The 26,882-nt window shown below is 39.5% G+C and overlaps 1 protein-coding gene across 1 annotated transcript in view; it reads left to right on the plus strand.

Moving 5' to 3' along the window:
- The window catches only part of DNAH2 (dynein axonemal heavy chain 2), a 6,636,854-nt gene that overhangs the window by 6,313,732 nt on the left and 296,240 nt on the right, over window positions 1-26,882 (plus strand). The window contains exons 83-84 of the mRNA XM_044077324.1: window positions 273-424; window positions 22,886-23,000. Coding sequence (XP_043933259.1) covers window positions 273-424; window positions 22,886-23,000 — 267 coding nt within the window. The remainder of the gene's footprint in view (window positions 1-272; window positions 425-22,885; window positions 23,001-26,882) is intronic.

A 26,882-nucleotide genomic window follows, 5' to 3' on the forward strand; every position in this document is an offset into this window, starting at 1 on the left:
AAGTAATTAATCAACCAAGGTTCATCAGAGACAAGAAGAGCATAAATATATCAGCAAGCAAATGTCCAGCCATATAGATAACAAACATTTAACAAAGCGTAGGTAGGTCTTTAACTTATAAAGATACATCCCACTGACTAAATGCAAAAAGGATTGTGTTCATAAAAGTGCATTTTTCTGACTTTTTCACCTGACAAATACCAAGTATGAGAGGAGTCATAATGGAGATGATGATGTGTGTGACCAAAGTGTCTTATTATTTTACATTTTAGGTTTTGGAACTGTCTGCAGATGTCCTAGAGAAGATTCCTGATGAGATTGACTATGAAGGAACAAGAAAAGTCCTGGCAGATGATCCATCACCACTTAATGTAGTGTTGCTGCAGGAAATTCAGCGTTATAATGCACTGCTGCAGACCATCAGGTCAGTCTTTTCTTCATTTCTTTGGCAGTTATTCCCTATGAATGTCAATTCTTTACATTTGTGACTAGTTTGTAGTGATATTTTTCAAAGTCATCTGTATTCAGGAAAAACTGTTACCTCTCTGCATACCTATTCCATTGTTGCTCCTGATGGTTTCCATTTGGTACTGTGATTGACTTTAATGCTGGAAACCTAAACCTGCTCTTCACAAGCAGTATTCTATCACCCAGTTATACTTACGGATTGACTAAATAGTCCTGGAAACTTCCCCTTTATCTGCAGGGGAAGCCTTTCCTACCAGTTAACACTAATGTCTGACTGAATAATGCCCATCTTCACATAATTTTTATTCCAAGCACCTAGCTACTACTTACTGATTAAATGAATAACAATGTGACCCCCCCCATCCATGAGATGGCACTCAGCAGTACTCATTGACCAGATAAGGAATACTGTGACTTACAGCATTACTGTTTTTCTTTCCACGTTCATCAGTACTAATTAACCTGCTGCTTAGTGATGCGACTAACCCCTCTATTCCTCATAGCAAAATGTCTCTCTCAGCACACATCTGTTTTGGTATAAGCATTAATGGTGGGAACTTTTATCTTTGTTTTCCAAACTTTCCCCACCATCCAGCTGTACTTGGTTCTAGACTAAATAACTTAAGAATGCTGGTAATACTTTTATCCCTTCCTTTTCCTCATATTATCTGTCTTTAATTACGCCTATTTTACAGCATGGAGAGTTGGATTTCTATGTTTTCAGATGCACAAAGTGGGACATTTTTATGGAAATGTGGAGTTCTGTGGGCCAGAACATATCCACAACCAATGGAAAGGACTATTCCTCACATTGTTGCCAAAATAAAATGTCAGTCTTACAGAATTTGAATTGTTTATATTGTCTCATATCATGTTATGGTGTTTTAGATACAAAATAAGTGTTATATGCAACTATGATCTTGCTATTTTCGGTTATTTATTTATTTATTTATTTTTTTTTGCAAGACAACTGCTGAATGAGGGATGGGTGGTTATCATAGTGGAGAGACCTCTCCTCTTCATCAGAACAACAGTTGCAGTACCAAACTGTTCCCCTTGTCTAAATGGTGCTGGGAGTTTTTGTTTCTATTTTATAGTAGCTGTTGCTCATCTCTGGATGCACTTTCTAACTGACTGAACAGTGCTAACCTGGGACTGTATGTGTCTAGTTTAGGGAAAATGTTGTATCTCTCCCGGCTCTTCTTATTGATTGACTATGGTTTGGAATCATGTCTTCATGTATATGTAGCCATAAAGCTGGATCTTATGAGGTCTATAAGATAAACATTGTAATCCAAATAAACTTTCTTTGAAGAAAACTGAGAAAAGGCAAATTGTTATGAAACTTTCTAAAGCTTCTACTGGTTAAAGAACTTTTTAAAGGGAACAAAATACTTTCATGTACAGCTTCTAGTGAGAAGCAAGGGTTCATTTTTAACAGAAACACAGCATTCCTCTCAAGCTTATCTCTCTGGAAATGCTGCCAACATTCCCCTCCAGATTTACTTCATGTCAGCCACTCTGGTGGAGTTAAGTGATAAAGCCCTGACTTCAGCCCAGGCAACCTAGATTCGATTAGTGCCTTGAGTAACTAACAGAGTGTTAGGGAGGGATTTGTTTGCCGATCTTGGGTGGAAAGACATTCTTTAGTGACACTCCCCAAGGGGATGTGTGGTCCAAAGAGTTGAGTTGCCCTCAGATGCAGTTGATGAAAGTGGAAGGCAGGGAGTAAAGTGGGTAGGGCATATAAAAAAAAAAAAGAAAAACCCAGATGAATGCAAAGATGACTTGAGCTCTCCATGACACCTTATGGATCCACAAATGCAACAATACCGGAGTAAGTCTGGGGGGCAGGAGATTGTCTGGTAGACCCATCATGTGCCTGGGGCACTGGGGAAGCGGGACGGTAGAATGATTTTAAGAGAGACAAAAACATTTTCATCTTTCCCTATCACTTTTGTTAAGTTAGGAGGCCTGTAGCTTCCTGGATTTTTTAGCTGTCCTGCTTGTACAAAGGTATAACAACAACTGTGGACTTTCATTCCTCAGGCACTTCTTCACTAGGCAATGAGCTGTAAAAATCTCATTGAGAGGGTATGCCAAGACACTGATCAGATTTCTGGGAATTCACAGAGGAGTTTGTGTGGTCTCTGTGCTTTATCCTCCCTAAGAACAGACAATTCTCTCTGAATTTCCTCCCAGTGTCTCCTGGTGTCTGTCCACTGTTCTTAACCATTCTTCCCTGCCTCACTTGCACCATAAGCAAAACATTCATTGACTACTTCTGTGTTATACCAGTCTTTTGTGATCTCCTTCCCATATTTGCTCAGCCTGGCCTGTACTAACCCACACTTCATTCCTTCTGATGTGTGTCTATTAACAAAAACAAAAAAAGTGCCTCCCTTCATGATCCCCTTTACTAACTCACTTTCTGCTTTCGCTTTTGTTGTCTTTTCCATCTTAATTAGCTTTTTTGATCTCCTCCTTATACTCTGCCTCAGTCACCTCCAACTTCCTTCTTTTCACCTTTTATAGGGCCACCCTGTTGTCATCACCATCGTTTTTGCCTTTTGCTAGCCGCTTGTATTGTGCCTCCTCCCCTTCCCTACTCCTTCCGTTTCACTTCTTATAGGCCCTGTCTTTTGGTCTAATTGGTATGCTCACAGTTCTGTGCAGAAATCATGACTTTCTGTTTTCAACTGTCCTTCACAGCCTTGTCCTTAGACCTGACTACTCCATCTCTTGACTACAGACTACAGATGGAGCTCATTAATAGCTCAGAGCCTTAATTCTCAGGTCTGTGCTTAACCCATACTATTATGAGTAGAACCTGAGGTTATGATGTGAATAGATTATAGCCAACTGGATGTCATTTGCTGAGACAACAGACAAGGAGAGTCTGGTGCTGCGAGAAGCTCTACAGTAGTGAAATTTGAAGCATAAAAACTATGAACCAGTTAGCTCAGAGAGCTGAAGCTCTGAGGTGTTAATGAAATGCTTCCATGTAGTCAAGGGCACATGGTTTAATTCCTTCTAACTTAACCATACAGTGCTCCCAGACTGACTCTGAAAAGGGACACTTGCTCAAATGGGTTACCTGGTTAATAGAAAAAAAAAAAAACAGCAAGGTAAACTTGATGTGGTTGCAGATAAGGTGATAAGAATAAATGTCAACATCTCTGTAGTTAGTGAAGTAAAACAGACTCAAATAGAGTATTTTACAGCAGGTAGCCATCAGCTCTTCTACTGTGGACTTCTGTGTCAAACATAATTTTTTTCTTCAGGATTATGCAGATATGATCTAGTGTTTATTGATTTAGTATCATAATAAGATTGATATTTTGCCATTTATTGATGGAGGAGCTCTTATACAGTCAGCAGGAAAAAAAAGACCTGGGTTGACTACAGCTCAGACCATCGGCTTCTTATTTCAAAGTATAAAATCATGTCAAAGAAAAGAAAAAAAGCCACCAGGCCAATTTGATATTAGCTAAACAATATCCCATATGAAAATGACGTGGAGGTGAAAACAGATATAAGGGATTACACCTGTTAAAGTACCTGAAAAACTATGGACAGAAGTTTGTAGTACTGTCTAGGAGGTACCAAGAAATGCTCCAAATAGATGATCAAGAGGGCAAAATGATAGTCTGTGAAGGTTCTAGAAGTGACCAAGAAAACAGTAAGAGCAAAAGTCAGTGAGTTAGGTAAAAAAATGTCAGACTGAATGCTGAGTTTCAGAGAACAGAGTCATGTTTAAATTAGCAGAGCAAAGAACTTGAAGAAGATAATAGAATGGAAAAACAAGAGAGGTTGTCAAGGAGATAGTAAGACTTCCTGGTAAAAATGGGCATGATAAAACAAAGATAGGATGAACCCAGCAGAAGATATTAAAAAGAGATAGCAGGAGTATACATATGACTAAGACCAACCAAAAACAGAGTATGTAATCCAGCTAAATTTATTCTTTGCAGATAGACAGGGAAGAAGTGGAGACAGTGATAGATATTGTTCTCCTGGACTCAAGGATCACTGCATCATACCTCTCAAACTCTAAGTACAAGAAATCTGGAAAAAAACAAAATAATGGGGAACAAAGGCCCAAAAGTAGGGACATTTTTTTTAAATATTGCTCTTATCAACTTATAAAGTTGCTGGAATAAAAAAAAATGTGTTAGCATGCATTTTCCAGTGGATATGAAGTCTGAAACTCAAATGTCTGTCATTATTTAGGGACTTCAGTTCTCAATGATTTGCCAGAAAAACACAAATTTTTGAGGAACAGACCAAAAATATGAGTTAAAAATCTAGACATTCTGCAAAAATCTGGACAGTTGAGAGATATGCTGATATGGTGATTTATGTCATGTAATTAAAATATGCTTGCTTCTTGGGAGGAGAGTTATCGCAAATCTGGATAAGATGCTAAGGGGAAAAGACATCATATTCTCAGCAAATGACCATATAGTCAAATCTAAAGTTTTCCCAATAATAGCATATGGCTATAAGAGTTGGATTATAAGTAACATTGAACACCAAAAACTTGATGCTTTTGAGCTGTAGTGTTGGTAAAAACGTTTGAGATTTCCATGGACTGCAAGAAGATCAAATCAGTTGATACTTAAGGCAATAAACCCAGACTGTTCACTAGAAGGTCTGATACTAAAACTAAAACTCATATATATATTTTCCACATATTGTGAAGACAGGATTTACTAGAAAAGATACTGATGTTGGGAAGGATCATAGGCAAAAGAGGAATGAGGCAGTAGTTGCTAGTATGGATATAGACATCATTTATGAAATAATGAATATGAATTTAAAAGTACTTCATAGGTTGGTACTAGGCTATCAGCCCTAAGGCCTATACAAGCCCAGCCATAACAATTACCTGGCTATTTCTTCTCACACTACTTACTTCCCTGGACCCCTGTCTAGTAGGGCGACTGACGTGATCCCGATCCCCAGGGTGAATTTCCTTTCTCCCATCCAATCGTCAAGGTTCCTTTTGAAGAGGGCCAAAGAGGCACTCTGCTTGACATGTATGAGCAATCTATTCCAGAGTCTGGGGAGTCTCTGGGTCAGGAACCTATCCCTACAGCATGTTTTGTTTATTGTGATGACAAGGTTTAGATCCCTGGAGTGTGTGGCTCTGAGGGATTGGGATTTCTTTAAGTGTAGCATGTCCAACAGCTCTGGGTTTGACATGGCCTTGTATGTTAAGCAGACATTGCCTCTGAGTAGACAATATGCGACAGAGTATAGCTGGAGTTTTTTAAGGCGGTCAGCGTAGGGCATCTGCTTTAGGCCTGTGATTCTTTTAGTGAGGTATTTCTGCTTCCTTTCCAGTTGTTGCAGATGTCTTGAGAGGTACATATCAAATGGGGCGTTGTATTCTACAATTGGTTTAATGAGGGATGAGTACAGTGGGACAATGACCTCCTTTTTTCTGGATGAAAAGCCCTTGGTGATGAGGTGTGCCACATAGAAGGATTTCCTGACTGTTGTGGTGATGTGGTTACCGAAGGTGAGACCACTGTCCACCTGTGTCCCTAAGTCTCTTATCACACTTTCGGCGTTTAGTGTACTGCCTCCTATATGGTAATTCACAGATACATGTTTTTCCCAAAGGGGATAACTATACATTTCTTGGCATTGAACTTGAGCCCATGGCTCTGCCACCAAGCATCTGTTTCTGTAAGGCCTTTTTGTAGAGTATCCACATCATTTGGGGATTCAATAATGGCTCCCAGTTTGCAGTCATCTGCAAACTTTGTTAGCCAGAGTTCCTTAGTGTTGGCCTGTACTTCAGAGAAGTAGATGCCAAGCAAGAGCGGTACCAGGACTGAACCCTGAGGTACTCCACTTGTCACTTGTCTGGAGCTGGATTTGGAGTCGGCTACTTTTACAGTGTGTGTTCTATCAGTAAGCCAGTTAGCAACCCATTGGGTGACATAGGGATTAACGCCCAGCTTAGTAAGTTTATCTATGATTCCAGAGTGGAGGATGGTGTCAAAGGCCTTGGCAAGGTCTAGATAGGCTGTGTGGACCACCTTTCCCTTGTCCATGGCTCTGGAGACTGATTAGAAGAAGTCAATCTGGTTCAGGAGACAAGATCGGCCCTTCACGAACCCAAACTGGATGGGGTCCAGTGTTTGAAGGTTGCCAATGTCTTTGTTTATAAGTTCCATGATAATACGCTCCATGGCCTTGCAGATAAGGCTTGTCAGACTGATGAGACGGTAGTTTCCGGGATCCAAGATGGATCCCCCTTTGTGGAGTGGGATAACTGTAGCTCTGCGTCACTCAGTGGGCATTAAACCTGAGGTGAGGCTATGATTAAACATGACACTTAGGTGAGGTGCCAGTTCATATTATAGTTCATGTAGTACACAGCCCGGGATGTCATCTGGTCCCATGGATGCTGTATTCTTAGCTTTGGAGAGTGCGTTTTGTACCTGTGTGGCCATTATTACTGGAATTTGGCAATCTTCTGGTATTGAGATGGGCCATTTAGGGGGTGAGTCTGTTGTCACTGAATCGATCTGCCAGGATATTGGCAATATCCTTGGGATCAGTATATTTAATGCCATTCTGTTTTAGCTCATAGCAGATCTGTGCATTGCCATTTAGATTCTTGACATAGTTATAGAATGCGTTGTGGTTGTCTTTGGAATCTTTGGCAATTTTATTTTCGTAACTAGCTTTGGAGGATTTTATGAGGGATCTCAGTTTCTTACTGAGGCTGGTAAGGGAGTTTTTTGCATCCTGGGATTTTCCTCTTTTCTACAACAGTTTCTTCCTTTTGTTGTAAAGTTTGTTTATGGCAGGGGACCACCAGATTGGCTTCCTTTTTTGGATGAGAGCATCTTGGTTCTATTTGGGATGGCATGATTCATGCATGAGTGGATGTGCTCGTGCAGTGCCTTAGTGTAGGATTTAGCAGTTGAACTTTCAGTTCCCGTCTGCAGGGGTGCCATGAAGTTTTTCACTTCTGACTTGAGTAGCATGAAGTTGGCTTTGGAGAATTTTTTTATGGAGGATTCCTTACTGGGGGGTGGGGGTGGGATGTGGATGTTAAGGGTGATTAGCTTATGGTCAGACCTGACTTAAAAAGCAATTGTTGACAGTCTTAGTATGCTAAAGCCCTTGAGGTCACAAAGAGTTACAATATAGTTAACAACTAGAAAGCAACAGCAGCTTTGCCATAACTTGGACATGCCTGACACCCTGTCCTTAGGTTTGGACCACATCTAGAATTCTTTCCTTTCTGGAATAGTCCTGCTGCAGTTAGCAAATTCCTCATGCTCCAATACCTTAATCAACTCCCATTCCCTTTTTATGGTATAACTCATAATTCCCAGTCTTCTTCTGGAAGATTCAAATCCTTTGTATTACACTCTGTTACCCACACTCCTGTATTCTGTCATACAGTCTCTCAGACTCCTCTTGTGACTCTGGGTGATGCACTGTATCAGTCCACCAATTGTCCTCCATTTCGTCTACCTTAGTCACCATAATAGTTAACCTGGCTTTTAATTCTAGTTGTTCTTTTGTCCCATCCCTGGTTTGATGTTCTTCCTTTTCTGTGCCCTAATCTTTCTAGATTGCTAGTCCAGCCCAGTCTCTACCTTCCATGTCATTCCTGAGCACCCTGTGCCCAACCCCCTTGGCCCATGTTTCTCTGATGCCAGTAGTATACACCTTCCCCTCCTGTATCAGTGCTAGCAACCCCACCCTCTTCTTCCTAGCCATATTCCTTGCATTATAGATAACACTACCTAGCCACAATCCAAATCACCGTTGTTTGTTCCTTCAATGTATTTCCATCTTTTTACCTTCTATCTACTGCTTAAACACCTGCTCCCCTCTTCTGCCTCTGCCATCCTGTCTTCCCTTTGATAGGTGTGACATAGAGGTCTCATTCATTTATTGACTATGTTATATTGAGATATTTCTTCAAGGAGGGTCTGTATAACTTTAAATTATACCATTTGGATTAAGGTCTCAGTAGCTTTAAGTTAGAATATTTAGATTACTTATCAGTGAAGCTGCATCTGTTCTTGCCATTTTTTCTATAACTGTTAGGTTCCTGTCCTGTACTATTGTTACTGATGACTGTAACATGTGCATGGTCCCAATGTGAAAAGTGCGAAAATGAAGTATTTAGTAGTATGGATTAAAATAATTCTGATGTGGCAGCTAAGGCTATATGGAAGAGTCTAAACAAAAGATAATACAAAAAGTGAGAAAATGAATGCTTTATTATATGGATATGGATATGGATAGTAAGATACAAGCAGTCAAAATGTTTTTAAGTCTTATACACAGGTCAGGCATATTTTTATCAACCAGAGGAGAAGTTGTGGATAGCAATTAATAAAGAGCTGAAGGACTTTCTCTGAGAGGGGAAGATGGCAAGAGTCAAGTAGGATAAGCTGATTCTTCCAGTAGGACAAGGCGGATTGGGATTAATCAATTTGAAGGTGTTATTTCAGAGCTACACAGTTAAGGCCCATATACATTACACAAGCAGAAAACTATAATTCAAAGTGGAAAGGGGTGATGTTGAAACAGGGGGGAAGCTCAGTTAAACAAAGAGAGACTGGGATTTTGGATGCAGACCTTTAAGGAGAATAACAATAATCATATAGAATATTAGATCCATAAAATAGCAGAAAGTATTCTAAGAACTAAGCCAACACAGGAATGAAGAAAGAATATTCTGCCGATAGGCATGACTCCAATTAGGGATATAGACAATAGGCAAGAGGGGTCTGGAATTTATTGGAGAAAACTGACAAAGGAACCAAGGTATTGGGAGCAAATAACTGGAGAGGGAAAGATGATAGAATGGGAAGATGCCAAGAATTTATTTGGACTGGAGTTTAGAAATTGCCTTCCCTATTAAGGATTGATATCAAAGTATAGGCAAACAGAAAAGTAGGGTCCTAAACAAAAGACCAGCAGTGATACAGTTTTTAGTATAATGTAGAGCAGAAGCTACCATTAAAAAAGGTATAATTAGTAGAGCATATAAAATATTGCATGATAACTATAAGAGAAAGTTAGAAAGGATTGGGAAAGGAGATTGGATAAAGAATCCACAAAGAAACAATGAGAGGATGTATGCATGTCTCCTAAATATGCAACAAAATCTAGAAGATTTAGGATTTTTGCTTGGAAATGTTTACATAGATATTTTTATACCCCAGAGATTTTTTTCTTAGGTAGATAGCAAATGTTGGAGGTGTGATGGGGAAGAAAGAGGTAACTGGGAACATATTTTTTAGGAGTGCAGTGAGTTGGTGGACTTTAAGGATTCCCTGCGGGATGCACTGTCAGACGTGCTGGGTAAGCACATTAGTGTGACGAAGGAGGTGATTTTTCTGAGCTGTGATACTGAATCAGAATTGCCTAGACATGGTAAGGCCTTACTGTCTCTAATTATGGCGGCTGCCAAAAAAAAAAAATTACTAGAAAATGGAAATCAAAATCTAAACCAACTATATTTGAAGTAGTGTATATAGTAACAGAGAGAAAACAACTGCAACTGAGATCTTTAGAAAAAGGTAGGAACAAACTACATAGGAAAAAATGGGAATTGTGGGAATAATACATACAAGGGAGGAATGAGGTTTAAAAGAAGGCAGGACTTAAGTGAGCTATGTAATGTTTCACAGAAAATGATTGAGGTGATTATAAATTATGTATATTTGCAACTGGGAGTGCGTCAGTATGGTTTGTGATGTAAAATACTTGCAGCTAGGATTGTGTTGGTGTGGTTTGTTTTCATTTATATAAATGTATGATTGCTTATGCTATAAGTGATGGTTTAATAAAGATGTTTCTTGTTTAAAAAAAGGGGAAGTAATTTAATAATTTTTGTAATGTTGCTTAGGTTATATGATATATAGCAGTATATGTGATACATAATGTTTGTTAATTTTAATTTGTTAATACAAACTAATAAGCCAAAGAAGAACACAAACTAATAAAAAACAAAAACAAAAAAAAAAACAAAGAAACACACCAGGCCAGCAGGATAGCGCTTTCATTTACTTCATAAGCAAACTTCATCAGACCTGTCCTGCTGGCTTGGTGTGTTTCTTTGTTTTTTTTTTTATTAATTTGTTAATACAGTTTGATTACTTTTATATAAATGTAAATGTGCCTATGTCACAAATGATAATTCAATAAAGGTGCTTAAAAAACACCTTCTAAGGGCCTCAGCTGATTTTTTTCTCTGCCAGTACCTTCAACACTACAAAAATATGCTCTCAAACATGCAGGTCTTTGTATTCAAGCACTTTACCAGAGAATTTAGCTTAAATGTTTGCATCCATAAGCAAACAGAAGTTAAATAGTTCCCTAGACTGGATGACTAAACTATAGTGGCAAAAACTCAGGATATTTTGCTTGTTTTGTTTCTCTAAGTCTCTTGGGTTTATAATACCATGGTAGGAATGGACCCCATTCCTAAGTCACAGTGTGATTAAAGTTTGTGAAAATAGTATTGTTTCAATCTTTGAAGTTAGCCAAAAATGCTCTTTGCAACATCTGCAATGTGCACAGAATTGATTCCTCCTGCAATTCATATGAAGTTACATGCATTGGTAGCTTATTTAAATGTGACTAGATTCTTTTTTATGAAATGCGTTACTCCTTCTACTATTGGAACTGTCTGGGTATTTTTCTTCCACATTGCCCTCATTTCTACCTGAAAATACTGGCATTTTATGACTTTGTGTCTCTCTCTGTAAGACACTGTAATCACTGGGTGTAGCAATTTCAGAGAGTAATGCTACTTTTGTCTTCATTTCATGGACTACTATATCTGTTTTTTTCGCATCTGTTTTTTGAACTGTTGGTAATGGGTGATCCCATGTAATGTAAAGTTCAATATTCTCTGCAGTGCTTTGTGGCTCATGTTTCCAATGCTTCTTAGCTAATTCAAGATTGTAATGTTTGCACAATACCCAGTGCAACAGTTCTTCCATGTTGTTATGCCTTTCATTATACAGCCCCCCTGCCATTAGTGTATCACACTCAGCAAAAAGATGTTCATCTGTTTCCAGTTTTGTTTTACAAAGCCTGCAGTTTGTTTGCTTCTTCCACTTGTTCAATGGACTTTGAAACCATTGTGTACTTAATCAACTATCCTGAGCCACCAATATTAACTTTTCATATTTTGATTTAAATTTGCCTTTCCTGCATCAGATCCTGATCAACATGAAGTTGTTCCAGGAGCTTCCTGTACTTGCAACTGTATTTATGCCTTTTCTACATTTCTTGCCTTCTCATCTGATCCTTCGCCTTATATTCTTTCTTTTATTTTTTTGGCACATTCAGTTGCAGACTGGTTTGATTTTCATTCCTGCTTGATACTAATATGCTTCTGTTAAACTTAACAGGGAAGTCATCTTAGACTTGTTCTCTCTTCATGTTTTAAAACTTTCACTATGTTTAGATTTGGTGAAGTTAGCAAATATGTATACAATCCCGCAATTGCAGATATATACATGTAATCAATTTTGAGGAGGCCCATATCTCCTTCAGAACGAAGAATATCTTGGTATACACTTGTATATCATTTGATAAGCATGAAGCATTTGCCTGGTTTTATTGTCCAACTGATCCAATACCTTTTGGGGCCAGTCAATCACTCCAAAACTGTAAGTTAGAATATGAAGAGCATTGGTTCATAGCTTGGACTTTGCTCCTGTATGTCAGGGCTGTCTTCAGTATTACTTTTAGTCATCTAAAATATTCCTTACTATGTTTTGTTTGTATTTGCTCATGTTTTAATGTCGATCCTTCAGTTCTCCAATATTTATGCACTCCCTCCTGCTGAAGTTCCTGTATATCACATTCTTGTCCCAGACTTCTGTTTTCTTGGTGATAAAGCTTCCCTGCTTTATCTGTTGCTTTTGCACATTTATAAGACAAAATGACATTTTTATATCATCTGAGAAAGTTTAAACAACTTGCATTTGTGCTTTCAGCTCCTGACCTGATAAACTATACAGTTTTAAATCATCCACAAATAGGTTAAGGGAAAGTTAAAAGAGCAGCAATGACAAAGAGTCAACCTGGAATATCCCCCTTTTAATTTTTATCGTTGGGATAATTATGTGACCTTTATCATGTCTTAGCTGCAAAGTGGTTTGCCACTGTTTTTTGTTCCCTGTAAGGTAATTGATCAATGTAGGATGCATCTTATATATCTTTAAGCACTCTTATCTGTGAATGTGGAATGCTGTTAAATGTTTTTTTTTCTAATCTATCTATCCTATACTTGGCTTACTCTCCTTTTTACAATTGTCCATCATGGCTTTAACCACAAATGATTCTTTGTTCAGTATGACTTTCTTTTGTTACCCTTTTGTTCTATTGTGACAATTGAGTTTTCTTCTATATGACTGTAAACTCTGTTAACATCAGTTCCACTATATATTTTATACATCGTCAGAAACAAGTTGTTGGTCTATAGTTTTTAGGATAGGTTTCAGGCTCACTTTTAAGGAGGATTATCATGTTTCCTGTTGTTAATCAGGTTGGTGTCTGTACAGATGTTAGTACTTTTAGCCAGAAGTTAGGTGCTGCATCTGGGCTTGAGTTTTCCATTTAAGAGTTTTTCTTCATTTTGTTTCAGTTTCTCTGGCCGTTGCTTCATCCCATTTCATATCCTGTACATTTTAACTTCTTACTCTTTCTTTCTTTTACTGCCTGTATCCATTCAGCATTTATGTTCCACAGGATCTTCATAGATATTTCTCAAAATGTGTATTTTCTTTTTTGACGTTGTTTCGATTCCTTTTGCTTTGTTTCCCAATTCTATATAAAACTTTTTTGGGTCGTCAATGAATTGCTTATTTTGTATTTTTCCTTTATATCTATCTATCTTCTAAGGTTTTCTGCCTGTGCTGATATCTTTAGTTTATTATTTAGAATAGTGTATGATAGATCCTGGTCTGTTCTGATACTGCACATTTATTTTGTTATGTCTGTCTCTCTAAGTAGTTTTGTTGATCTCTTCTCTCTTCTATACTCCGCTAGCAGTGACACTTTCCATCTAAATTGCTTTATAATTTTCTCATGTGATTTTGTCAATCTCACCTTTATTCTCACTTGTGGGTCGGATCCAATGTGTCTGATCAGTCTCGGCCAATTTTCCAGCTCGAGGTATTCAACAGTCTTGGTCTACATTCTTTACCCGTAATTCCTTTCCCTGGTTACCGCAGATTTCGTTTGCCATGCAGCTAAGAGGTTTCATCAGTTATAGCTCTGGGCTAAGTACACCTTTTGATTATTATCTTTCTACATACCTTTCTGTATTTCTTATATTTAACAACTTCTAATATATAATTTAATTTAACTTCTTTACTTTGTTCTTTATGTCTGTTTAAATTAGAGGGCGTTTTAGTTAGAGGACGTTCCTCACTTTTCTGGTACTCCCTTTCCTGTCTGGTTTGTAAAAAATTTTATGATAACAAAAATATAACCCCTTTTCGGTAACTTTTGTTTCTGCTTGTGACTGTGAGTTAAGTCCATTTAAATTAAAGGACTTAAGTTTTCTAAACGTGAGAATGGTTGTTCTATCTTTCTTTTCTCTTTCTTATGTTTATCGTGTCTCAAAAATAGGAGAGCAAGCCTTTAGGCTTCAAGAACTGTGAAAAGTGCAGTAAGAAAATGCCCCTTAGTGATTCACACAGCTTGTGTGTATATTGTCTAGGGGCTTTACACCTACAACAGTCTTGTTCCATTTGCCACAGCTTCAATCAGCGGGCTTTAATGGAATGCAAAAATAAATTCATTTTGAAAGGCCTTTTGAAAATGCCTTTCTCTGAGGCTATATCCACCGATACGTCAGACAAGCGAACTAAGAGACCTCTATCAGAGCCGAGATCCTTGTTGGAGCTGAAAGAGAAGGCTACAAAATTGACGGATCTGAAGGCTCTATCAGAACTGACACCTCCTCCTGGCTCCAGCACTTCCTCTGAGTGGGAATCTCCACTAGCACCGACTGTTTCTTCTTATAGACACAGCAGCCAATCTCCTTCCATGGAGAAGATTACTTCCAGTCTCCCTTCCCTAGTTTTGGCTACTTCAAGATCACCTACCCTAGCCACTAGATCTACTAGGAGTCTGTCAGATGAAGAAGTGGATAGGGTCATGGAGAGACTCTTAAAGACAGCTGCTTTGGCCAAAATTCTCATGGATCTGAGCCCAAAGGATTCAGTTCAGACAAAAAAAACCCCTCTCCTTCTATACTTCCTCCTCCAATCCAGCCTCCTGCTTCAGAGCAGAAAGATTCCTCCTCCAATCCAGCCTCCTGCTTCAGAGCAGAAAGATTCTGACATCCAGGTTGTGTTGGTGCCGGGTCCAGGACTAGTAACTTCCCCAGTTCTGGCAACCCATGCATCTCAGTGCCTTCGGAGCAGGAGACCTCTAGGAGCCAACATTCCCCTGTCAGTCAACAGAGACCTCTCAGATATCTTCGTACCTGATTATATCACTGGGGACCTCTGCATGGGTGAATTCGGCTCCTACCTCTACTTAGGAGCGGCTCTCTTCTGCTCTTGAGGGACCTTCGGCTCTAATGATTTGCTTATTGAATCCAAGGACTGCTTTAGAGTGGGGAGGGTCTGCTTTTCAAGTAATGAGGAGGGCTTTGACTGCTCCACAGTCTGGTGCATAATCTTTCTTAGTTCGTCCCCCCTTTTAAGGCGAGGTGTCTTTGTCTTCTCATGGGCCCTCTCCACAGGTCTGCAGAGATGCTAAGCTTCAGCATGTACCTCAGGGTACTGCCCCCTCTTCTGTAACCTCTCCAGAGTACCCCACTGAAGAGGTCCCTCGGAAGAGGACATGCAAGAGGAAACATCTGGATTCCCCAGAAGAGTGTATCACATCCGATACTGACCTCGATGAGGCAGAAGGGTCCCCACGATCACCTCCTGAAGATGTCTGCTTTGGAGACATCCTAGAATTATTGAAACAGAGAGGTGATTGGCAGTCCCCCCCCCCCTTTTGGCTGAGGAGTCTGTCTTTCTGAAGGCCTTTGCGTCTTGCCTGTCAACTTCAGATACCATAGACCCTACTCCTAGGAGGCCAAATAAATACATTACTGCCCCTAAAGAGAAAGATTTTCTTACAAAAGGTGTTGGAGTCGAGTACCTCTATCCATCCTACTAATAAAGACTCCAGGTCGATGGATAGATATGGGAAGCGCGTCTTTGTATCAGCAACCTTTGACTTATGGTGTCTGAATTACCTAACTCACTTCACAAGACTTCAGAGAGACCTGATTAAAGTGTTATCAGACTCCCTTCAAGGAGCTGTAGCTGATGCAGGAGCAGAGAAAGTCCATGCTCAGCTCGCTACCTTGAATTCATGTGTCAACTCGTCCATGAGACTAATTTCTTATGCAGCGGTTGGAACAAGTAGAGCAGCAGGCTCAGGTATCTCTATTAGGAGACAGGCCTGGATGTGTCTTTGCAATTTTGTGGAACCCTTCAAGTCTTCTTTCATTAATACCCCAGAATAAAATAAAATAAACAAGGTAGGACCACCAAAACTCTAAAATCCAGTTTATTCCAAATGGTAAAAACAAGTAGATAAGAGCTTTCATGTGGAATAACTACGCTTCATCAGATCTTCTTCATTAATACCCCCTTTGACTGCTCATCACTATTTGAGCCAAAAGTGAAGGAAATGTTCACCAGGTGTGAGCAAGAGGGTAAGACCGTGTTTGCTGTTGGAGTACGTTTTCCCACTTCTACCAGACCCTTTCTCAAAGGTCAAAAATCCCAGAGGTCTTAGCAGGACACATAAAGCGAAAGTTCCCCCAGAGGGAGGGACAATAACGGGAGATGCCGCTATCGTGACAAGGTGGTGGGGGGGTCTACAAAACCAAGGCCCCAGGGAATCTTTCTTTGGGAGACCATTCCAGTGCTCCAGAAGGCGTGCCTAATTGCTCACCTCTGGAGGCAGTTGGGAGACAGTTGTCTTTGCACCAAGAAAGCTGACTAAAAATAACAAATGACAAATGAGTGCAGGACATAATATCCAGAGGATATGTCATTCCCCTCTCCCTTCCTATCCGCAAAAACAAAGTTGTTCCAGATGTTCCAACCAGTCAGAAGGAACAGGCAACTATAGAAATTCAAGTGTTGCTAAGGAAGACAGTCATCCAAGAAGTCCCCGCAGACCAGAGAGGATCCAGAATCTACTCAAGATTCTTTTTAGTTCCAAAAAACAGGGGACTGAAGACTCATTCTGGATCGCGGAAATCTAAAGAAATCAGTAAAGATGACCAAGTTCCAGATGGTGACACTGCAGTTGATACTTCCATTCCTGGAAAAAGACAGTTGGATGTGCTTTATAGACCTCAAGGATGCGTACTACCATATTCGAATGGACAGACAGTCCAGTAGGTTCTTGCACTTCCATCTAGGAGCCAGTCACTTCCAGTTTTGAGTTCTGCCCTTTGCTGTCACTACAGCCCCCAGAATGTTCACCAAATATATGGCAGTAGTAGCAGCTCACCTGATATGCAAGGGAATCCGCGTATTCCCATACCTGGCTCATAACTGCCCCGACCAAGCATCATTTATGTCAGTTAACAGATTATGTTCTTTAATTCTGCTCCTCTCTGGGCATTACCGTAAATTACGAGAAATCTGTGCTAGAACCATTGCAAACTTTACTGTTCACAGGAGCATAGATAAACCCTGCCACTTAGCAAGTCTTGCATGAGAAAGAGTACACGACCTCCATCATCTCGTCAAAATTCTCATAAAAAAGTCCAAAGCCACTGCAAAACTAGTTCTCCAGGTCCTAGGGAAAATGGCTGCTTCCATCATACTGATTTCTCTAGCCCACCTGCACTTGAGGGTGGTCCAGTGGATGCTATTTGCTCAGTGGTCAATCTTGGAACTTCTTATGTCTCACAAGATTGTAATAACCAAGGCCTGCAAGAGAGATGTCCAATGGTGGATCCATTTACAATCAGTACTTCAAGGCCGTCCCTTTATTTCTCCACAACCTATAGCCACGGTGGCCACAAATGCTTCCCAGATAGGGTGGGGAGGCATTTTCTTGGGAAGACAGTTCAAGGCATCTGGCAAGACCACAAGGCTCACCTGCATATAAATGTCCTAGAGATGAGAGCAGTGCTTTTAACATTGAAAGCATTCTGGGACCCTCTTCCTATAGGGACAATTGTGATCCAGACTGACAACATGTCTGTAGTATAGTATATCAACAAACAAGGGGGAACCAGATCTTACCCACTTTGTCGAGAAGCTCTCGGGGTCTGGCAGCCTCCAACTGATTTCTAATAGCAATGCACATCCTGGGGAATTCCAACATGATTGCTGACAAGCTGAGCAGAGCCATTTTATGGCCTAATGAGTTGTCCCTCAATCAGATTGTGGCAGAAGTGATATTCCACAAATGGGGCCAGCCTTTCTGTGGCATTTTTGCATCACCCAGCAATTCCAAATGCAGCAACTACTTCACCCTGATCCCTTCAATGAGAGAGTCACCAAGGGATGCACTTGTTCATGATTGGCCCCCGGGACCTCTTTATGCCTTTCCCCCGATTCCTCTAATTCCAGAGCTCTTACAGAAAGTGAGTTTGTTGGAGACAACCATTATCCTAATTGCCCCTTACTAGCCTCATTAAATCTGGTTTCCCTTTCTTCAGCCTCATCACCGGGATGAATCCTGGATTCTAGACGCAGTTCCAGACTTTCTGACACATCCGTCAGGGATGATAAATCCCAACCTAGACAACATGAAATTGACAGCTTGACTGCTCCAGTTCTCTTAATTGCCAGGTTTCCATCCCTTTCCTCTCCATTCAAGTATATAATTTTATCATCTCATAAAACATCTATTCAAAAACTTTATAAAAGCATTTGGAAGAAGTTTGTTTTACAGGCAAATGGTAAAGAAATAGATCCCTTTACAGAACCTGTTCATTCTGCCAAACCAGGGATGAATTTCCAGTTTCCCATCCAATTGCCCAAGTTGCACTTGTATTGGGTTAGGGAGGTACCTGTTCCAGAGATAGGGTAGTCTCTGGGATAGATAACTCTCTGTCCAGCAGGTCCTATTTATATCACAGGCAAGGTTTAAGTCTTCAGAATGGATAATTCTTGTACTGTTTGTTTTGTGGGTATGCAGGAAGTCCATCAGAATGGGGTCTGACAATGCCCTGTATGCCAGGCATAGATCTCCCCTCAAAAGCCTGTAAGAGACAGAATACATGGATAGGGCCTTGAGGCATTCTGCAAAGGACATATTACTTACACCCTGTATTCTTTTAGTGAGGAATCTCTGTGGACGTTCCAGTTGTTGGATATGCCTGGTTAGGTACATACCAAAGGGTGCACTGTACTCAATGACAGGTCTGATGAATGCCAAATACAGTGGAACAATTACTTCCTTGGACTTAGATCCCATACTTTTGTTTATATGTTGCGCAACATAGACTGATTTCCTCACCACTGTAGATACATGGTGATCAAAGGCTAGATTAAAATCTGTGTGTGTCCCTAAGTCCCTGACTACTGGGTCAACTCTAAGGGGTGTGTTGTCAGTGTGGTAGTTACCAAGGATGGATGACTTCCCAAAGGATACTATTATGCATTTCTTGGCATTTAGTTTTAGTCCATGGCTCTGACACCAGTTATTTGTGTGTGTCAGCCCCTTCTGGAAAACATTTGTGTCAATATGAGATTCAGTGACAGCTGCTAATTTGCAATTGTCTGCAAATTTAGTCAGCCAGAGACCACTGACATTGGGCTTGACTTCTGAGAAGTAAATGCCCAAAAAGGAGTGGTCTAAGGACTGATCCCTGAGGGACTTCACTTGTGACTGGCCTGTTTGTAGAGGTGGACTCCCCAATTCTAACTTCCTGGGTCCTGTCTGTGAGCCAGTTGACTATCCACCGGGTGACATATGGGTTTGTACCTAACCTCTTGAGTTTGTCAACAATGCCTGAGTGGGGTATTGTGTCAAATGCCTTGGCCAGATCAAGGAAGGCAGTGTGAATGATTTTGCCCTCATCCCTTACTTTGATGACCTCCTCAAATAAGTCCAAACTGGGTTGGATCCAGTGTCTGGAGGTTTACTACATCTCTACTTACCATCTCCATGATAATTATTTCCATGGCTTTACATATAAGACTAGTGAGACTTATGGGTCTGTAGTTTCCAAGGTCTGTAGATGGCCCACTTTTGTGCAGAGAGATGACTGTTGCCTTTCTCCGTTTATGAGGCATGAAGCCTGTTTGGAGGCTACAGTTAAATAGTAATTCCAGAGGCCCTGAAAGATCATGTTTCATGCTAATTAGAAGGGATCATGGGATGTTGTCAGGGCCCACTGATGCAGTGTTCTTGGTTTTAGAGAGAGCATTAAGGACCTGTTCCCTAGTGATAGTAGGGGGAGTTATATTTTATGATATTTCCTGAGGGAAGGTTGAGGAGGAGAGAGGAGTAAAGCTGGAGCTGAATTTATCAGCCAGAAGGTTTGCTACATCTTCTGGCTCCATGAGCTCTGCACACAATTGTGTATTGCCTTTGAGGTTGCAGACATAGCTAAAGAATGCTTTGTGGTTGTCCTTTGCCTGGGAGGCCAAACTTACCTCAAATTTCACCGGGTCTATATCATAACATCAAAGTGTCAAAACTTTGAATGTTATAATATCAAACCCTAAACCACGAAAGATGAAAACCCCAAAGACTGAGAACAGCTATTTTTTTTCCCTGGGAAAAAAATCGCTGTTCCAGTACAAAACACGAAACACACAAACACTACAAACTATTTCTAATGTGGGGGGCTGTACCCCCCGCACTCCCTCTACTTAAATATACCAACTCCAAGATTGCACTACAGTGGAGGAAATAGTGAAGCCATGGATACGGCCCACCAAATTCTTTCCCTGGGAAAGAATTCAATGTTCTGCGGCTTCGATATTGTCAGTCTTCAAGGTTTCGGGTTCGATGTTATGACATTTGAAGTTTTGACCCTTTGATGTTATGACATAGACCCATTTCACCTTGGTAGACTTTATTTTTCCTCTGAGTTGTTTGTTTAGTTTGATGAGAGTGCTTTTGTCCTTCCGGGTGCTGCAACTCCTAATTTTTGCCATGTTTTCTTCCTCCTGTTATACATCCGATTGATTCTGTGATTCCACCAGGGTGGCTTCTTTTTTGAGTTAGTTCTGTACTTCTTCCTGGTGAGTACAGCTGCTTCTATGCAGCTATTAACATGCTAGTACAGGGTTTCTGTGAACAGTTCTGCATAAGCAAAAGTGCTCTCAGGGTTTATAGGGGCTTGAAATTTTGCCAGGTTCTCACTTCTGTTATATCATATGAATTGTTGATAATAGTCTTGATTACAGTGTTCATCTATATTATCAAACTTCTAACATTTTCGGTCTTACTGGTTTTATGTAATCTATTCCTTTCATCGATCTTAAAATGTCTATCAGTCTCTATTAAGTCAAACAAATATTCCCTTAGATCATTTTCTTCTAGACCAAAGGCACATTCTTTATTCTCATGTCAATAAATAAATAAACAAATAAATAGAGGGGAAAGAAGAAACACCCCTGCCTTTTTCCTCTGTTCACGCACAACTTATCGTAGAGGAAACATCCCAGTTCAATTTTTGCTTCTGATACCTCATATATCCTTTTAATTAACCTTATTACTGCATCAGGGGAACGTGAATGCTTCCATTGCCCTACTAATAAAATCCCAGCTTACTCTTTCGAATGCTTTCTTTGCATGAAGACCCCCCAACATCAGCTGTATTTTCTTATCTTCTGCTTCCATCTGTATCTTCTTTGTTCTGTTTTTTTACATAACTTGAAGGAATGAACCCTATTCCTATGTCATGGTATAATTAAAGTTCTTAAAATCAGTATTGTTTCAATCTTTGATGTTAGCATAAAGTGCTGTTTGTAGCACCCCCAGAATTGACTGTTCCTTCATATGGTGTTATACATGGATTGGTAGCATATGTAAATAAGATTGTACTTTTTTTTTTTTTTACTCCTGTATTGAAACTGTCTGGGTATTTTTCTATGTCATTTCTACTTGGAAATCCTAGTATTTTAAGACTCTTAAGACTTTGTGCCTCTCCATATGTAAGATACTATAATCACTGGATGTAGCAATTTCAGTGATTGATACTATGTTTGCCCTAGACTACTATGTCTACTTTTCTTTCATCTCTACTTTGAGATCTTGATTATGGATCATCCCATGTGATATAAACTTCATCATTGTCAGTAAGGCTTTGTGATTCATGTTTCCACTGCTATTTAGCTTCTATATTATAGTGTTTGTACAATCCCCAGTACAACACAGACATTATCATGTCTTTCAGTATATAGGCCCTCAGTCTGAGTGTATCACACTCAGTAATGAGACGTGCAACTGTTTGTCTTTCTGTGTTACAGAACCTGCATTTGTCTATTTCTCCCACTTTTTCAATTGACTTTGTAAACCGAAAATGTAAGTATCCCTGTCTTCGGCTGCCATTATTAGCCTTCCATTTTTTTATGTCATTTCACCTTTCCTTAACCATGCTTACATCAAAATTTGGTCAGTATGAGGTTGTTCCAGAAGTTCTCTATACTTGCCACTATATTTGTGGAATTTCCAGTTTTCTTCTGGTCTTTTTGTTTATATTATTTATTTTGCTTTTTTAACACTTTCAGCTACTGTTGTCTACATCTGATTTGATTTCTGTTCCCACTTTGTTCTAAAATGCTTTTGCTAAACTAAGAAAAATGCCATCTTACACTAGTACTTTTCATGTTTGGATCTTATCGGGTTAGCAAATATATTTGCAGTTCCAGTACTGCATATCTTTACATGCAGTCAATTTCAAGGAGATCCGTCCCTCCTTCATAGTGAACGATATATATAATCTCAGTATGTCAAAAATAAATTTAACAAGTCCTTAATATGTCTACACTATTCAGATCCTGTATCACTGCTCAAAAAATATGTTCCTTTGTTTCACCCATTTAGTCACCCACTGTTTCTGGCAGCATACTGTGTAGGGAATTTTTAATGTCTGCCAATCTTGTTCTTTAATTCTTATGCCAAAATATTGACTTGTTCAGTCTTTTGCTTGATAACCCAGGTCATTGTTGCAAAGGGTCTTTTGACCATTTCTTTTATTCCTTTAACAAGTAACATACATACGTGCATACCTGCAACAAATAATAAATACATACAGCAGATAGCATACATGCATACATTTGTTTGTATATATAAATAAAAAACTGTATGCTTACATAAATACATAAAAATATATGATATGCATTTCTATATAAAAGGATATTGCTAGAAAGTGAGTAATATTTCCATTCCTGGTTTTAACTTTCAGATCTTCCCTAGTGGAACTCGAAAAAGGAATCCAGGGTCTAGTAGTCATGTCAACCAGTCTAGAGGAAACATTTAGCTGCATTTATGATGCCCGAGTACCGCCAATGTGGGAGAAGGTGAGTGTAAAGCTTGATCTTTAAGATAAAAGCATATATATATATATATATATATATATATATATATATATATATATATATATATATATAATATTTTGTTTTATTTTTATTTATTTTACATTTGTTGACCAGGTTAGTGTAGCTGGGCAGGTGCCATTTTTCAGCAGTGACCCGGGGAGAAAAGCTCCATTAAAGTACAAATATAGCAGTCAGGTATAAAGATTACACAGCATAGTCTAACAAATAGATTAAACCATAGTTTTGAATCAAGGCTTTATAGAGTATAGCAAAGAAGTAAGATGTGAAGATGAGTGTAGGTAAAATGGAGGATGTTTAGGAATTAGTATAGAAAAGAGGGAGGTTTGAAATAAGAAGCAGAGGGAAGAAGGGCTAGGAGGAGGGGGCTAGATATGGATAGGGATTTTGAATAGGAAAGTTAGATTTGAGATGAGACTGGAGGTTGAGAGTAGAAAACCTGTGGAACTACAGGATTGTGGGTAAGTAAAGTAGAATAGTATGATAGATAGAAGAGGGAGAAAGAGGGATAAAATGAATATATTTTATGGTGGCTGAGTACAGTGGCAGTACCAATAATTTTTGAGGTGTTCTTTTAATGCTGCTTTGAATAATTTTGTGTTGGTAAGGGACCGTACCTCTTGAGGTAGTTTATTCCAGGACATAGATGGGTGATAGCTATACAGTTTACATACAGTTTTAGTTTTGGATTTATAGATTTGAAATAAGTTTTGGTTAGAGCAAAGTTGTCTGGAGGGAGAGTAATAAGAAATAAGTGGTGCAAGTGTTGGACAATATGAAGGCAAGTAAAGTATAGAGTGAATAATGGAGAGTTGAGAGAGTACAAGATGGTGAGGTAGTTCTAACCAGTTCATTAGTTTTAGTGAGATGCAGTGATGGGATTTATAGTTTTGATTTGCTGCAAATCGAGCTATTTTATTGTAGCCGGTTTCAAGCTTGGTGAGGAGGGTAGAGTCAAGATTAGTAAGGGTCTGGGAGCCATACATAAGACTGGGTAGGAGGTACGACTGGGAGAGTGTAATCTTGGCGTCAGAGGAAAGGAATTTTTTTGATCTGTAGAGTAGTACGAGTTTTTGATGGGTCTTTTTGATACAGTTATAGATATGAATGTCAAACTTCAATTGGTCATCTATGGTGATTCCTAAGAGTTTGGTGCTGGATTCTACTTGTATGGAGTTGTTAAGGGATAGACTGGAGAAAGTAGATTTAATATAGGACAGATTTTTAGGGAGGAACAGTAGTAGTTTTGGTTTTTTTTTTTTTAGATTTAGTATGAGTTGATTGTCAGTAAGCCAAGATTCTTTTGAGTTAAAAGCAGTTTGGGTGGCAGAATGGAGTTCTGAGAGGGAGCTGGCAATAGTAGTAATGGTTGAGTCGCCAGCGTATTGAACTAGAGAAGTCAAGGGGGAGGAAGAGTACAGATTGTTAGTGAAAATATTGAAGAGTAAAGGCACTAAAATAGAGCCTTGAGGAACACCCATTCTGACTGGTAGAGGTGGTGGGAGTTCGGACTGCCATTTAACAGATTGGGTTCGACTGGAGAGGTAGCTAAAGAACCATGAAACAGCTTCAGGAGAGAAGTTTAGTTCTTGTAATTTGTTTAAGAGGAGAGGATGAGAGACAGTATCAAATGCCTTGGACATATCCAGAAATAGGCATGAACTAGCTTGTGGTCATCCCTGGCAAAAGAGACTGTGTGGAGAAAGAATAGGAGTGCTGTGGTATTGCTATGTTTAGGTCTGAAGCTGTGTTGAGTAGGAGTTAGAAGGTTATGCTTAGTAAGAAATTGCATGACCTGTTTGTGAACACACTTTTCAAGGACTTTGGAAAGGGGGGGCAGGATAGCAATAGAACGGAAGTTTGAGATGCCAGACGAGTTGCTGCCTTTGTGTATTGGAAGGGTATGAAACTGCTTCCATATGGCTGGAACTTCTCCTTCTGTGATTGAATGATTAATTAGAATAGATACTGGTAGGGCAAGGGACTCCGATGCTAATTGGAGAAAGGAAGAATTTTATCTGTAGATGGGGAGCAGAGTTTTAAGTTGGATAGTAGAGTCTTGATAAAGGAAGTTGGCACTAGTTTGAGGGAGAAGGAGTTGGAGAAGGATGTGGTCGAAGGAGGATTTGTGACAGGAGGGTTTGAAGTAGATGATGTGTTAGATTTTAATAGCTTGGATATGGAGTCAATAAAGTAGGAGTTAAATAGGGAGGCGATTGCCTGGGTGGATTATCTGGTTAATTGAGTGCCAGAATTTTTTTTGAGTTGGATGTTAGTGCAGTAGGAGGGTTATAGTAAAAGTCCTTTCTGTCTCTGTTTATATATTTCTTTGTTAAGTTCCTTGCTTCTCTGTATTTTTGCATATCTTTAGGAAGTTTAGTTTGGGACCAGATTTTCCAAAGCTTGTCTCTATTTTTCATAAGGTTGAGAGTAGTTTTGGACAACCAGGGTGAGACTGTAGAGTTAATGTGTATGGTACGAATGGGAGCCAGAGAGTCTAGTATGTTGAGAAAGATAGAGTTGAAGCGAAAGGCAGCTTCCTCTAGGGGAAGATATTGTAGAATGTCACAATTAACTTTAGAGAGGAGGGTGTTGAGTGTTGGGGTTAAAGTCTGTGGCAGGTGATTTATCTGGGTGGCTTAGAGAGTTGGGGAGAGAACCTGGTAACTTTTACTGGAGAGTGGTCACTTAAACAGTTTGGCAATGTTTGGGGTTGTGGTATTTCAAAGGTTAGGATACTAGTATCCAGTATATTAGGGTATGAGTAATGTGAGAATTATTTGAATGGGTTGGGTGGGTGATAAGCTGAGACAAGCCATATAAGTTAATGTTAATTTTTGAGTTGTCATTAGTGATAGATAACCAGTTGATAGTCACGTCCCTAAGGCTAATGCTTTCATTGTGAAAGTTGTGTGTGAAGTAGGAGAGAATATTTTCTAAAATGAGGATATTATCTCCTGGGGGTATATAAACTGCAGCAGTGGTGATGGAGGAGTGGTCATTAATTTGAGATTTGTCATGATCAGTTCTGCTTGTAAAAAGGATGGGGTAGGTTTATGTAGCAATGTGAAGGTGAGATGGTTGGCATAAAGTATTGCTACGCCACCTCCTTTTTTGTTATGTGGTTTTTACCAGGTTTTGGTCAAGGAGACAATATCAGGGTTATGATCAGTTATCCAGGCATGAAGTTTGCAGACTTTTAGTATACTGCGAGTGCTGATAGAGTAGAAGGAAATGTGTTTTTTAGGTGGGGGAGGGGTGGTTGAAATGGGGGAGGAGGTCCAGGGTTAAGGTGTACATCACCAGATAGAAGAAAAGTAGGTAGTAAATGGTAGTACTTTCGAAATGGTATTTGGTAGCAACAAAGTTTGGGCTTGCTTTGGGAAGTTGAAGGATAAGTAGGTGAAATTTTTATTTTAGGGAGAGGAGTGTTAAGAGGAAGGATGGAAGAAGAAATGATTATAGAAAAATGAGCAGCATGAGAGATTGCATAGGGGTATGTAGGAGTTATTATTTTAGGGGATAGTCTATAGGGATGGGAAGTTACAAGGAGAAGGAGAGTAAGTGGGGGTAGGATGAGAACAGATACAGTAAGTGGAGACATTATAAGAGTAGAAAGGAGTAGTGTATTTAGAGAGTAAGTTATGAAAGAGCAGGGAAATATGGGCTAAACGAAAGGAAATTAGGAGTAAAGTTGTCAGTGAAAATGTTGGCTAAGGGTATAAGATGGGGACTGCAGGTTTAAGTATGGGAGCTGTAATGTAATGTAAGTATGGGGGTTGTTAATAAGGAATAGTAGAGGGTTGGTTAGTGAAACAGGAAGGGGCGGGGGTTAAGTGGGATGGA

The sequence above is a fragment of the Protopterus annectens genome, chromosome 7.part0, assembly GCF_019279795.1.
Source record: "Protopterus annectens isolate FY-2018-M chromosome 7.part0, PAN1.0, whole genome shotgun sequence".
Lineage (NCBI taxonomy): Eukaryota > Metazoa > Chordata > Ceratodontiformes > Protopteridae > Protopterus > Protopterus annectens.